The sequence below is a fragment of the Notamacropus eugenii genome, chromosome 1 (assembly GCF_028372415.1).
Source record: "Notamacropus eugenii isolate mMacEug1 chromosome 1, mMacEug1.pri_v2, whole genome shotgun sequence".
Taxonomy (NCBI): domain Eukaryota; kingdom Metazoa; phylum Chordata; class Mammalia; order Diprotodontia; family Macropodidae; genus Notamacropus; species Notamacropus eugenii.
The window spans coordinates 128,332,647-128,348,113 of record NC_092872.1 but is presented as its reverse complement, the minus strand read 5'-3'; the positions used below and the strand labels follow the sequence as shown (position 1 = coordinate 128,348,113).

The 15,467-nt window shown below is 45.3% G+C and overlaps 1 protein-coding gene across 6 annotated transcripts in view; it reads left to right on the top strand.

The window, feature by feature from the left end:
• Positions 1-15,467, top strand: part of MEGF11 (multiple EGF like domains 11) — a 475,650-nt gene that overhangs the window by 441,316 nt on the left and 18,867 nt on the right. For 4 of the 6 annotated variants that reach the window (XM_072614460.1, XM_072614449.1, XM_072614439.1 and 1 more), the window contains exons 15-21: positions 3,699-3,845; positions 4,932-5,066; positions 8,909-9,037; positions 10,082-10,210; positions 11,284-11,412; positions 12,925-13,053; positions 14,566-14,799. In XM_072614460.1, coding sequence (XP_072470561.1) covers positions 3,699-3,845; positions 4,932-5,066; positions 8,909-9,037; positions 10,082-10,210; positions 11,284-11,412; positions 12,925-13,053; positions 14,566-14,799 — 1,032 coding nt within the window. Of the gene's footprint in view, positions 1-3,698; positions 3,846-4,931; positions 5,067-7,532; positions 8,866-8,908; positions 9,038-10,081; positions 10,211-11,283; positions 11,413-12,924; positions 13,054-14,565; positions 14,800-15,467 lie in introns of those variants that run through there. The other 2 variants (XM_072614458.1, XM_072614466.1) reach the window with 2 other exon arrangements.

Genomic DNA, 15,467 nt, shown 5'->3' with positions numbered 1-15,467 from the left:
ATAAGGAGACCAGGACAGAACATGATATCCAAGTTTCCATGGAGCCCATGCTGCCTGCCCCATGACCCTGTAGCCACCTTGGCTAACAACCTCAGTTCTTGCTTCTCAGATGAATAATTCAAGGCCACGATGACTCTGAAGTCTCACATTTGCTACAACTGGGAAGTTTCAGGGCAGCTTGGGGGTGGAATCTCCTTGGCTGCTCCAGCTCTGGCCTTCTGTCCCACAAGTCAGTCCTGTTCTACACAATTAGACACAGCAACCAAGAGGCCTCCCTCCCAGAGGTATCTCTGGGGCCAACTGGAAATTGACTTAAATTTTTCATTGACTTAATTTCAAGCAAGCTGATGAGATTTTAATGATGTTTAATACTTAAAAATTCTTTCTTTGACAGGCAACCTTTCAGCAAGGCCACCCCTCCCACACCAAAGCTAATTTGCCCAAATATGAATTATGAAGTCATATCAAAGACCCTTTTGATGTCCTGTCATTCATTACCACGTTTGCAAGGCCATAAGACATTCCAAGAAGGGCAGAGGTCGGAAAAAGGAGCTAAGTCCAAAGTCAACTAAGCTCCTGACATCAGGCATTTCTTCCTCTCCCCAAAAGTCAAATTCCTCATATAGCACCAAAGGAAGTTGGCTTCTAAACTGGGAAATGATTCAGAATTCATCCACTCAGTCCCCCAGTTCATTTTAACAGAAAACTAGCCAAAGTCTCAGGCGGTTTTGCCTAGGCCAGCATGGAAAGGAACAGGCAGGGAAGCATCCTCAAGGAATGATTAATCAGGAAGCCAATTTTGAAAAATTCTTACTAAGCTCCTTCTGTTTCCTCGGCCCTGGCCTAGGCACAGTGAAGGATAAAATGAAAGCCAAGTTGTAGTTCCTGCCCTTAGTGAACTTAAGAGTCTAACTTCAGAGAGAAAACTGTGTGTGAAAGTAAAAACAAACCAGAAAAGACCCCAAGTATCAAAGTGCATGATATGGATTAGACAGGTGCACCTCACTTGCTTGTGCCTGCTTTTTCAGTTTCTACAGATTGCATCAAGCAAGTCTGTTGGCACCATTTTTCCATCAGCACTTGCCCACATCTCTATGTCCCATCTTGGCAGTTCTTGCAATATTTCACACTTTTTCATTATTATTATATCTGTTATGACGCTCTTACTATTGTAATTATTCGGGGGCACCAAGAACCGTGCCCGTATGAGACAGCAAACTTAATCGGTAAATGTTGTGTGTGTTTCGACTGCTCCACCAACCAGCTGTTTCCCATTTCTCTCTCTCTTCTTGGGTCTCTTAATTCCTTGAGACACCACAATATTAAAATTAGGCCAATTAATAACCCTACGATGGCCTGTAAGTGTTCAAGTGTTTTATTTTAAGAAGTTGCCACAGCCTCCCCAGCCTTCAGCAACCACCACCTGATCAGCCATCAACATGGAGGCAAGACCTTCCACTAGCAAAAAGATTTTGAATTGCTGAAGGCTCAGATGATGGTTAGTTTTTTTGTTTGTTTGTTTGTTTTTTTTAGCAATAAAGTCTTTTTAATTAAGGTATGTGCGTTACTTTTTTGGACATAATACTATTGCACAGTTAACAGACTATCGTGTAGCTTAAACATGACTTTTATCGTACAGGGAAACAAAAAAATTTGTGCGACTTTTTTTACTGTGATATTAATCACTTTACGGTGGTGATCTGGAATTGAACCACACTATCTCCGAGGTATAATCGAAAAGGATTTTAAAGACAAAAGAGGTGAATATGGTCTGTCATGATGAGAGGAAACTTCATGAAGAGGTGGTCCTTGCCCTGTTAAGGTTCCCCTCCCTTTTCTGGCCAGTTTCGATTCCATTAGTATAGGGAGTTCTGGGTGAGGAATTTCCTTTAATTTACAGTCTTTAGAGAATTGCCTGGGACTTTGAGAGGCTGAGTGACTTGTCCAAAATCACACAGCAAATAGTGCTGGAGGCAGAATCAGAACCCAGATCTTCTGACTCTCAGGCTGGTTTTCTAACCACTATGCCTCACTTCTTGAAAGGACAAAGAGGAAATAAAATGAGTTGTTTCTGTTTGTGGGCCTTGAAGGAAAAGAGAGCTTTTCTGGGGTCATAATGGGCTCAAATAGTCTGCCTCACAAACCTGTGGAGAATGAAAGCATGGCTTTCCATGTCCTTGCTTGGAAGGGATGATGTCCAGGCATGATGCTGGACAGGGCAGGTGCCCAAACAACTGGGCTCTGAGTGTAGTTTGGGCAGGGATATGCTGGAGCCAGCTCTAATTCAAGCTTACTATTAAATTTTCAATGGGAATGTCTTCACCTCAGAAATTGGTAGTTGCTACACATAAGGGCTTGATTTTTTAAAAGGGCAGATAGGTGACCTAATGGATAGAGGGCCAGACCTGGAGTCAGGAAGACTTGAGTTCAAATCTGACCTCAGATACTTTCTAGTTGTGTGACCCTAACCAAGTCACTTAACCCAGTTTACCTCAGTGTCCTCCTCTGTAAAATGAGCTGGAGAAGGAAATGGCAAACCATTCCAGTATCTTTGCCAAGAAAATCCCATAGGGTCACAAAGAGTCAGATAAGACCTAACAACAAAGACTTAAAAGTATTAATAATGCAGATTAAACTTAGTTTAATTAAACATAAAAGTATGTGCGTACATCCCCCCACCCCCAGATCTTGGTTGTTAAACATTTCCCAGGGTACCCTGCATTGCTCTATAAACACTGTTTGAGCTGGGGGCAGGGGGGAGGGCGCAGTAGAAAGCTCAGCGACTTAAGTTATCACCAGGCTGAAGATCTAGTGACTTCAGGCAAAGAACTAAAATAATAAAAATAACTCTATGTTGTTGTTGAGTTCTTTCAGTCATGTCTGTCTCTTCATGACCCCATCTGGATATTGTTATGGGTTTCTTTTTTTTGGCAGAGATGCTAGAGTACTTTGCCATTTCCTTTTCCAGCTCATTTTACAGATGAGGCAAACAGGGTTAAGTGACTTGCCCAGAGTCGCACAGCTAGTAAGTGTCTGAGGTCAGATTTGCACTCCTGATTCCAGGACAAGCACTCTCTCCACTGCACTACCTCACTGCCCCATAATTATAAGTGTCATTTATATAGCACTTGAAGGTTTACAAAGTGCTTCACATCCATTATATTATTAAGTCTCACATCACCCCTGAGAGTGGGGCTATGTTACTGTTAGTCCGATAGCTCAGGAGTTTCTGAGTCAGCCAAGCAGCATGACAAGAACCACGTTTCCTGATCCCATCACCTGCCCACAGGATGCTCTGTTTAATCCCAAGACGTGTAGAACCTCTGGACTAGAAGAGCAGGTGCTCATAGGTCTGAGCAGGTTGTCATTCTGGCCTCTGCTTCCAATCCAACTTCCTTCTCACTCAGACTCCCTCCAACCTGGACCCACCCTGACCTTCCCCACCCCTATTATGACCAAGGAATAGTGGAGAATACTAGGCTTGGTTCAGGTCTTGGCTCTACCCCTTTTACTCTCTGTCGGACCCTGAAGAAGTCATTTAAACATTTCCTTGACCATAAGATGAGGAGAGGGGTCATGAGGAGCTCTAAAATCTTGGGATTTTTTTCCCTTGCCTTCACCTACCTATAAATCTTTCTGTACTAAAGACTGCATTTCTACACTGTGACAAGATCATCTGTTTCTTCCTCACCCCCCAGGTGTCCGTTGTGATAGTACATGTCCCCCAGGTCACTGGGGTCCCAACTGTTCCATCTCCTGTAGCTGTGAGAATGGTGGCTCCTGTTCCCCAGAAGACGGGACTTGTGAGTGTGCTCCAGGCTACCGGGGACCCCTGTGCCAAAGAAGTAAGGACAGTCCCTGTAGCTCAACCTCTCTTTCCCAGGTTCTCTTGAGAGTCTCCCTGCCCCCTAATAGAGGGGACTAATTTTTAAATTATGTCAACTTCATTTTTTTTTTCCATTAACAAACATCTATTTTATTTCCCTCCTAACCCTTGTTAACAAATTTTCAGTCAGGCAAAACAAATGACTATATTGGCTGGTATCCTAAAATATATGAATGGGTCTACATTTTAACCCCTCCTCTCTGTCTAGATGTAGGTCATCACTTCATCCATTAATAATGGCTGGTCATTGCAACAATAGGGGTTCTTAGGTTTTTCAAAGCTATTTGTCTGTTGTTACTGTATAAACAATTCTTCTGATTTTGTTCACATTGTTTTGCATCAGTTCATAAAAGTCTTCCCAGATTTCTCTGACTGTCCCTTTGGTCATTTCTTACAATACAATCATATTCCATTACGTCCACCTCCCATAAGGTGTCCAGCCATTCCCCGGTTGATGGGCCACCTCTTTAGTTTCTAGTTCTTTTCCATGACATACTACAAAATAATCTCATACACATTCTCCCTTACTTTTCCAGTTTGTCTCTAAGCTGGTACCCAGGAAGCATCCCCTCTTCAGAGAGGCCTTAGGGCCCAGAGGCCCCTAATTTCAAGTTGGATTCCATTTGTAGGGCTCTTCTGGAAGTCTCATTGCTTTTTCCTCTCCTCTCCTCTCTCCCTGTTGTCCCTCCTAGCAACTTCAAAAGAGGCCACTCTAAAGTCATTATTGGAAGGGGACTCCGTAATAAGCTCTTTATCTAGAGAAAGTGACCCTGTTCACCTAAGTTTCCGATGGGAGGTGGGAGATCAGGGTCTCCCCTGGCACCAACATCCTGCACCTCAACTCCCTTGGGTTTTCTTTTGCTCCTCACCCTTGTCAGGGCAGTGGATTTGTGAAAGTTGGGAAAAAGAGGAAAAACAGAGGGCAGTTCCTGACACATAGTAGGTGCTTAAGAAATGTTTGTTGACTGAATGCAGTCATTTAGGAATGTCAGGTGAGTCTTCGACCCCCTTCCCCACTAACTGCCATCTCTTGGTCACCATTCAGTCTGCCCCCCTGGCTTCTATGGTCACAGCTGCAACCAGCCTTGCCCACTCTGTGTGCACAGCAGTGGACCCTGCCACCACGTCACTGGCCATTGCGACTGTCTCCCTGGATTCTCCGGGTCCCTCTGCAATCAAGGTACCAAATTTGTGGGGAGGAAACACAGTGGGCTGAAGGAGTGGGGGGAGTAGAGCTGAGGCCTGGCCAGAAATGGGAAGGGTCTAAGGTATAGCTAGGACTTTGGAATACTGGATGGAGGTCTTCATTTTGTACATGACCCCAAGGAGCACTATCGAGTCATCATAGAAGGAGCCTGGATTTTGGCGGCATTGGATTATAGAGAGTTGGAAGGGACCTCTGAGGTCCCTTAATCCAGCCCCCTCATTTTACAAGTGAGGAACCTTGAAAGAGGTCTCAGGCCCCTCGTTTGACTATTGCTCTTCCTCCTCCCCCACCCTTGAAATTTCCATTCTGCATATAGAGCCCCTCCCCCATCCAATTCCCAGCAGGCTACACCACAGATAAGGCGGTTGGACTTCCCTAGATGATCATTAAGGTCCCTTATGGCTCTGAATCTCGTGACCCCTTTATCTCTCAGAACCTCAGGTTCCTCTTTCCTCAAATGGGCACATGATCTAAGGAGATTTGAGATTTTGTTGCCTCCAACACAAGGAGCCCTTTCTATCTAGGCAAAAATTCCTAAACACTTGCACACTTTTATTGACACAATTGAGAATATTGAGACAGAAAGAGCAAAACATAGGTAAGCAATCCCTAACAACTGAATATTAATTTAATATATTATCATCAGCAAATATTTTTTAAGTGCCTTCTGTGTGGATGGGGTGGGAAGGAGGAAATTCAGACACTGACCTGAAGGAACTTGTATTGGGGAGACTACACACAAACACATAAATACCAAACCAGAACAGATGACCTTGGGCAAGTCACTTCCTTCCTCATCTATAAAATAAAGGTTAGGGATAGACTAGGTCCTCTCTAAGATTTCTTCCGGCCTGAAATCCTGTTGCAGGTCACCTAATCCAATTTCCCACCCATTGAGAGATCTTTTCCACTACATCTCAGGCAAATACTCACAGTGATGGGAAGCTCATGACTTCCTGGGTCAGTCTACTCTACTCATGGGTAAAGAGCCATGACCTCATTCATTCATTCATTCGTAGTGTGTGGTCTCTTAACATGCATGAGTGGAAAGTTCACCTCTCCATGCTTTAAGGGGCTTGTGAAGCATTAGCCCCCTGGGGAGCTGCCATGTCACAATTTCATGAGCCCCTGCCTTTCCAGGATGACTTAATCATAAGCTGACATTCAGAAGCTTAGTTATTAAACATCAGAGACTTGGCAGTCGATACAGATAGGCTGGGTCTAAATTAGCTTCTAAACAGCCCGAGGAGTGTCTCTCGGATCATGCACTGTCAGATTTATTGTCCCTCGCTCTAATGAGTATTTTCTACATATAGATTTAATAGAGTTTACTATTAATGGCAACTGCCCTGGTTAAGTCTCAAACCTTGTGAAAAATTGAACTGACGCTTTTTAATGACCTGCTTTCCAGGGGGTTACAAATTATAGACAGTGCTCAGGCAAAATCATTGAACATAGATTAAAGATAACTAAATATTTTCTTCTTCCTCCAAAGTGCCTCCCTTCCCCCAACTTCCTCTTTACTCAAGCAATCTACTAATTAACGTATTGGACTGACTGTAGTACAGACAGAGCTTTTGAACATGTCTCTCTCATGTTAGGAAGATTTCAAAGCATGGAGCAGAACTGTTTTATTAAGAAAGTGGAATGTTGAATTGAGGAAGAGGACACCTCTAATCTTTGTACTCCTTGAAGTAGAGAGCAAGATGGGTTTCTGAAATCCATCTCCAGATGCAATAGAGGTAGCAAAAAAAGGGGGATTGGGCCATGTAGCCATGGCTTAATTTGGAGGAAATGAAGAGCCAAAGGCAGAGGGATGAACATGGGTCATACCCAAGCTCTTGCCCACTGTCAAGCCCCAAGGTGGATGCTGAGGTTTTTGTGAGGAAGGAGCACTGATTACCGAATCCTAGGATCTTAGAGCTGAAAGGGACCTAGACGTCTTCTAGTCTGACTTGCCTCCACTCCAGAAATTTTCTCCTGATTCCCTGATTCCTACCTCTAATCAGTCATTGGACAAGCATTTACTGAACCAATTATGTGGTTTTTTCTTTTGTTTTTGTTTTTTTTTTAAGAGAAAAGTGTGCCTAGCCCTGGGACTCAGCAAATTAGTGCAGTTTGCTTCAGTCTGGGTTTCATGGTTTGGTTGTTTAGAGGAAGCACCTTATAGATGGAAAGGATAGTTGGGGCAAGAGACCTGGGTTCTTTGCCAATGATTTGCAATATGTCCTTGAGCAAGCTGCTTGAAGTCTGTGGGCCTCATCTATGAAATGAAGAGTTGGTCTAGCTAAATCCTTCAAGCTTAAAAATTCAGCGATTCTACATAACTCTGAAGGGAAGGCACTGATGAGACTGGGCAACAGATAGGACTATACTGATAGCTAACCTCTCTTGCCTTCCCATGGAAAATTAAGCTGGATTTTTGTTTCTCTCCAACAGTATCCACAGTCAGAGGGACTCCATCTGCCCTGAGGCTGGAAACCAGGTTTCCTGAGCTGTGTGTGGAAAGGCCAGGGCAGATCAGTGAATCACCAGCGACATGATAGGCAGCCCCAATGGCTGGGGGAAGGGTAGAGGTTATGGACATAGGAATTGGGTATGGGAAATTACTAACTCTAAGACAGGACCCAGCTGGGATAGTAGGAAAGTTGCTTCCTCAATCTGAAGCAGAATAATAGCCTCTGTGTTCAAAAACTCTATGTTCATCCTACCCTACTAGGCACTGGGAATCCAATCAATCAGTAAACATCTATTAAGTACCTTCTATGTGTCAGGCACTGTATTAAGCACTGGGAATATAAAAAGAGGCAAAAAATAGTCCCTGCCCTCAAGGAGTTTACAGTTTGATGGAGCAGAAGTAGAGGATTGGGGTAGGGAGGAGGGTGGGAACCAGAGATCAGTCTTGCTACATAGGTGACTGTCTTTCTGCAGTTGTATCTTCTGCTCAGCCAAATCTCTGCTTGCCCCTTCCTTGTGCCAGCCCATGACAGATATTCATTGCATTTAGAAATGGAAGGACCTTTGAGATCATCCAATCCAGTCCTCTCATTTTAGGCATGAAGAAACTAAGGTGAAAGTGACTTGCCCAAGGTTGTATGGGATTAAGCAGCAGACTCAGGATCTGACCTAGGTCTTCTAATTCCAAGTCTTGAGCTCTGTTATACCTCCCATCTTTGTAGGCAGACAAGGTAGACAGGAATAGTCATGCAGGGAACATCAATTAGCCTGAGTCCTCCATATTTGATTTATTCTGAGCTAAGAACACCCAGCTTTTTCACTCTGTCTTACTCCCATCTAAACAATTTGCTGATCATGTGTGATAAAAATTTATCTTACATTTGTCTTACACAGGTTTTCCACATATTCATTTAGATAAAAGGTTATTTCCCTGACTGAATGTAAGTTCCTTGAGGGCAGAAACTATTTCATTTTTCTTTGTATCCCCAGCACCAGCACAAGGCCTGACATATAGGAGGTGCTTAATAAATGGTTGTTCACTGATTGATTGATGCCTACAATTAATTTACCAATGATAATTTTGATGGATGTGTGGTGGCACTGATGAATATGGTGGTAAAAGTGATGGGGATGGTGATGACGATGATGGTGGTGGTGACAGTAGTGCTGGCAGTGATGAATATGGTGGGAATGAGGAAAAACTTTTTCAACGAGGTCCCTGGGGAAAGGGTGTGTGTGTGTGTGTGTGTGTGTGTGTGTGTGTGTGTGTGTGTGTGTGTGTGTGTGTGTGTGTGTGTGTGTGTTGGCTGGGAGTAGGGTGGGGCAAGGTCAGTCACAGGTTCCGTGTGCTTCAACAGTGTGTGCGGGAGGAAGATTTGGGAAGGACTGTGCTCAGCACTGTTCGTGCTCCAACAATGGAACCTGCAGTCCTATGGATGGCTCCTGCCAATGCTTTCCTGGCTGGATTGGCAAGGACTGTACACAAGGTAAGCAGGCTGGGCCTCTCTTGTTTCCCATTTAGCAGTGACATATTGGGACCCATCCAATAAGCCTCAGCCCACTGCCCCACTGCCCCCAAAGGCCTCCCTTCCTGCCACAGCCTCAAATTTCCTTTTCAGGACATTCGTTTTGCCTCAGTTGAGGTATCCTCTTACTTTGGTTTATCTCGTGAATACAAACCCACCACCACCACCTGTTGCAGCCAATATCCCCTGAATTGGAAGCTGGGAGCAGGGAGGGAGCAGCTGAGCTAGGGTGATGGGGAGCCCCTGGCATGCAGACCAGAGAGGAAGTAGAAGGGGACATCCTTCTGGGATGGAGGATTGTCTCCATCAGTCAGTCATTCCATTATTAGGATCATAGGACATGGAGCAGAGAGGGACCTAGTACATCATCTTGTCTACCCCACTTCATTTTATAAATGAAGAAAGTGAGGCCCAGTGATTTCCACAAGGTCACTGGGAGAGTGATATGGGATTTGAACCCAGACCCCCTATATGAAAATCCTTCCCTTTCCCCCCACCCTCACTAGGCCACTCTTAGAACAGAAATGCTAGACTCTATCCTCAAAAAGACCTACTCTGATGAGGAGACAAAAGTCCCTGCCTGGAGTAAGCTCTCAAATACACAGAAACCACAGAAGAGCATGTACGCTATTTATAGAACATCCAAGGAAGGAGAGTACATGTGTACAGAGATAGAGTACTTGGTGACTTCATAAGCAATCAAGGGATGAGGAATGGAGCACATGCAAAATGGGATGACATTCATCTCAGAAGCTTTCGGGGAGGAGGAGAGTTTTTGGAGCTGACATGGCTTGGCAGAAAGGCAAGGGGAGGGAATTCTGGGTACAGATTAGCTTCCCTGGTTTGGGGGACCATGCTGTGGAAGAACTAAAGATGTGAGAATGTGGAAACTAGGTTATGTCTTTGTGTCTGATGGGACAGTCTCCGTCTTTCCCTCTCTTCTATCTCCCCCATCGTCACACTTTGTTACATTCTCGCTTCCTCCCTCCTGTGTCTTTTCTACAGCCTGCCCACCAGGGTTCTGGGGTCCTGCCTGCTTCCACACCTGCAACTGTCACAATGGGGCCGGGTGCAGTGCAGATGACGGGGCCTGTCGATGTGCCCCAGGCTGGACAGGGCTTTTCTGCACACAGCGTAAGCACTGGCCTACCTCTTGGAATCACATGCTGCACTCTGCTGGACAGAGCAGGGCATCTCCCTACACCAGCTAGGAGGGGAGAGAGAGTGGAGAGAGATGGGGCAGGGTGGAGGAGAACTCAGCTGGGTTTGGGAGAGCCCAGGTAGGGGAGGCCCCTTCAGGAAGGAGAGTTAGCCCTTGTTTTCCATGGAGCTTCTTAGTGAGGACCCATACCCACTCTCAAGTCAGTGACTTCCCTCCCTTCCCCTTCACCTTTATAGCCTACTAAATCCATGGGGTTTCACTGATCTGCTCTGGCATTTCCACTGACAGTTCAGGAAATCCATCACCGCATGCCACAGCAGAAGGGATTCCTTTGACATTGGGTGCTGATGGAGAGAAACAAAAATCCAGCCTGACCTCCCATGGGAGGGAGATAGAAACTAGAGCTTAACCTGATCCCAGCTATTTCATGGGTAGATTGCAAGATGGCTTTCTGGTCAGGATTCTTGATTCAAAGTCTCATTGACTGGGTATAGATGGACAACAGTAAAGCTGAGGTAACCATCAGAGGGTCACTAGAGACTGTCTAGTCTAGTCTCCTTATTTCACACCAAGGAAACCAGCATCTAGACAAGACTCAGCTAAGGTGAACCAACTTTTGCCCTCTCCGTCACATCCCTGTTAGAAGTCTTAGATTACTAGCCATGTGACTGTGAGCAAGGTATAGATAAGCTCTAAGATTTAGATCTCCAGGGACTTTCATCTAGTTCAGCCCTCTCATTTCATAGATGGCCCAGATTTCATCTGAGGGCCTAGGCACATAGGTAGTAACTAGTTTGAACTAACATCCTCAGACTCGAAATACAGAGTTTTTTTCCATAAAACCCTCTTATCCCTCTTGGTCCCCCATTCATATCACATCTGTGAATGGGCTGTGTAATCTGTGCAGTGCTATAATGATGGAAGTCCATATTATTCATATTCATGTGTTCAGTGTGAGATCTAAGAGGTTCCTCTATAACCTGACCCCTAAGAGAGGTAGTACCAAGGCTAGGGGGTAACTGTTGGGGCTGGGGTGTTTTCCCAGGCTGCCCCACGGCATTTTATGGGAAGGACTGTGGGCGTGTGTGCCAGTGCCAGAATGGCGCCGACTGTGACCACATCACTGGCAAGTGCTCCTGCCGGACTGGCTTTACAGGGCGGCACTGTGAACAGAGTAAGCTGTCCTAACCCCATTACCAAACCCTTGGGTGCCATCCCTGGAGGAGGGCGGGCTGGGTCCCTCAGCTCCTTCCAACAACCCATCTGAACTCTGCTTATTTCTGATGCTCTCCCGACCCATCACCACCTGGGGGTGGGTGGGGGAAACTGACCTGCTGCAAATGACCTGGGCACTGAAATCGCCTCTTATGGTGATTGTTGATCTCTGGTACCTGAACCCCGGATCCAGAGAACCATGTGTCAATCAGGCTTTTGAAGAATGTCTGAAACTCAGGAGAGATGTTGGGATGCATCCTGACCTCAAGCCCTGCCAGAGCTTGCAATCCTAGCTCAACATCCCTCATCATCCCTCCTGTCAGTCCTCAGGATTAGGACACAGTTCTGGACCTGCCACTGCAAGGCAGATGAGACATAGATATGCCCCTACAGATGTTCTTACCATTGTGGTAGAGGTCAATAGTTGGAGGCTCTTAAGACTACCCCTCAGCCCTCTGGTTCTTCAGAGCATTCCAACTCTCAATAGTATAATCTCCTGCTTTGTGAGGAGGGGAAAGAGAGGGCTGTGCCCACTCATACTGGTAGGTGAAAGAAGGTCATTGGCTGAAACTGCTGCCTATATGGGGTCCAGAAAGTTATGTGCTTTCTGTACAGTGTCACAGTGCCCTTGGCTGGTATAGATATGAGGCAGAGACTGGCTGGCATTTGGGTGGTATTGAAGGGCTGGGGAAGGGGAAAATTGAAGAGTGCAAGACTTAGTGCCTAGGGTGGTGAACCTACAACATCCAAGGCATCCCTTTCTAGGCCAGTTCCTACAGTTTGAAACGTGATAGACAAAAGAGCTACAAAGAACCAGGTATGGACAGACAAAGAAGTATCTCAGTCACCTAGAATTCCTCTTCTGTGAAAGGGATCAGGGAATGTTTCCCAACATTGTCATACAAAGGAGATGGATATTACATTACAGAGGCAGAATAAATGTGCCCCTACAATAGTATCATTCTCACACACATGCCCTAAGTTGTCCAGTTTACAGGCCCCAGACCTTTACTTCCTTATCTGTTTGCAGCTGAAACTCAGTTAATGGCATGCTTGGGCTCCTTCCCTGGGGATCATACGGTACAGTCCAGTGCGGAGGAGGAGGAGGAGATATGATTAACTGTAAAAAGCCTCATGAAGAATTTGTGACTGAGGCACCCCTGAGGTCAAGGGATCATAGATAGGGAGCTGGAATGCATTTCAAAGGTTACCTTTACATTTTACAAATAAGGAAACTGAGTCCCAGAGAGGTTAAATGACTTGGCCCAAATCACACAGCTGATAAGGGAAGATTTGAAGCTCTTTCCTCTGACTCCCTATCTAATGCTTTTCCCACTGTGCCACACTGCTCTGGCCTCCATCCCGAGTCCCCGACTTCTATCCCTGCCAGCCTTTGCTCCTCTGAATGTGCCTGGGTGGAGTAGGGAGTGGGAGAGGTGTATCTATCTTATCGATTCTGTCTGTGCTGTAGAGTGTTCCCCAGGAACCTTTGGCTATGGGTGTCAGCAGCTGTGTGAGTGTATGAACAATGCCACCTGTGACCATGTCACTGGTACCTGCTATTGCAGCCAGGGTTTCAAAGGCATCAGGTGTGACCAAGGTAAGACAGATTACATGGTCCCAACAACATAAGGCATGGAGAAGGGAGGGCAGGGAGAAGGTTCTACATTGTAGGAAGTGTCCTAGCTTGGGGTGGAAGGACAGAGAGAAGGTCCTAGGGATAAGACTAAGTGAGGAAGGGAAGAGAGGCCTTAGATTTGGTCCGGGGGAGAGAAAGGAGGATCCAAGATGAAAGGTGGGTCAGGGACTGTCAGCAGCTAACACACACCTTAGAGGAACTTCTAATTTGAAATGACTGAGAGTCCATGATCCCTGATTCTGTTGCAACACTTTATTAGTATTTATTGAGGTGACAAGAGACAGTTATACTAAGTCCTCTATGGGGCAAATAGGCAGTAATACACGGGGAGACACACGGAGAAATCAGCATCACAGGTAACCTTCTTCTTTGACCCTCTAGGGCAAGTCATGCTTTGGGGGTTGATGGATAATCCACTAAACTCATGTTTATACTCCATTATCCACACTAACAAAATGGAGTTGAAGGACATTTGTTTGGTTTAGGGAATGTAAGGATTTTTCTTGGTTGATTTGCCTTCCTCATCATGTTTGGCTCATGATTTCTGTATTTCTTGGTACCCACCAGCAAGAGGAGTCTCAGAAGCTGCTGGGGATAGTAAGGAAGCCAGCCTAGGATGAAATATCTGCCACCGAAAAGCTAGAGTGAATAATCCACAAATGAATAAAAAAAAGAGCCAATTTAACAAATTTATTAATTTGTTTTCAGTTTTCAACAAACACTTCCATAAGTTCCAAATTTTCTTTCTTCCCTTTTCCCCTTCCCTCCCCAAGATGGTATGCAATCTTATATGGGCTGTACACATGAATTCCTATTAAACACATTTTTACATTAGTCATGTTGCATAAAAGAATTAAAACGAATGGGAGAAACCATGAGAAAAACAAAACATAACAAAGGAGAAAATAGTCTGCTTCATTCTGCATTCCGACTTCATAGTTCGTTCTCTGGCATTTTGCATCATGAGTCCTTCGGAAATGTTTTAGGTCCTTGCCTTGCTGAGAAAGACTAAGTCTATCAAAAACAGTCCTCACACACTGTGAGCCAACTATATTCTTTCCAAGGCTGCAATAAATAACTCTTACCTTTCTTATCATTCTTAATACTTTTCAAATGACTTTCATGTATGACTCATTTGATCCTCAAAATACCTCAGAGATGTAGAAAGGAAAAGTGATAGCACTCCTTTTTTTTTCAAACAGACAAGGAAACTGAGACCTAGAGAATTAAAACAACCCATCTAGGGTCACGTAGACCCTTTGTGGCAGCCAAGACAGGATTCCTTTTCTCTTGCCTCCAGACTCAGAATCTGACTAATAATATTTAAAAGGGGAAAAATGATTTTATTGAGTAGACAGGTGGTATTTAGGACTCAGAAAAAGAAAAATCAGGTCGAGGAAGTCAGAGAGAGGGACAGGGCAGGAATCCTCCCCTGAAGGCTTATGCTTCATCTGCACACATCTTGTCCTCCAGCTGCCCTCATGATGGAAGAGCTGAATCCTTACACCAAGATCAGCCCAGCGCTGGGCTCAGAGAGACACTCGGTGGGGGCCGTCATCGGCATTATCCTCCTGCTACTGGTCATTGTGGCCCTCCTAAGCTTGTTTGCTTGGCACCGGCGGACGCAGAAAGAGAAAGGCAATGACATGCCTCGAGTGTCCTACACACCAGCCATGAGAATGACCAGTACTGACTACTCCCTGTCAGGTAAGGAGTACATGGGACTGGTGCCCTTGTAGGCAATAGTCCCTCTACCAGATAGAGACAGGACCTTCCCAAAATACTCCACACTCCACAAAATCCTACAGAGAGAGTGTCAGCTGTGAAAATTCACTTGGCAGAGTCCTCCCAACAGGGTATTACGTCAGATTTGGGGCTAGAGGTCAGATTTTGAAGTCAGGAGGGAGTTGGGATCCAAAGGCTGGGGGTGATCCTGGCTGTTGCAATTCAGTTATCTTTTTTCTCCCAAAAATTTACGTCTTGTGATTATGCTCAGAGGAGGAATTGAGTCAGACATTCCAGGAGGGAGGGGAGAGGAGGAGGAGTATTGCAGCCTGTAGCCTTGAAAGTCAATTGGGGGCTGTTCTGAATTCACCTTCCCTCCCCTCCACACCACTACCCCCAAACAATTCCCAGTGCCCCACTACCTATACTCCCTTATGACCCAATACAAGGCTTCATTTTTATAAAAATACTAGTTCTCTAGCCTTCTGGGGAAAGCTGGCCAGTCAACCTCCCCCGAGATTAGACAACAGGGCAAAGTGTCCACATAGTCTTGCTGTTCTCAAGTAGCCCTGGGAAAGGTAAACAGGGCAGCATCCCTATCACCTCCCCAGCATAATTTTTTTTGATGGTCTTTGGTACATTCAGTCTTT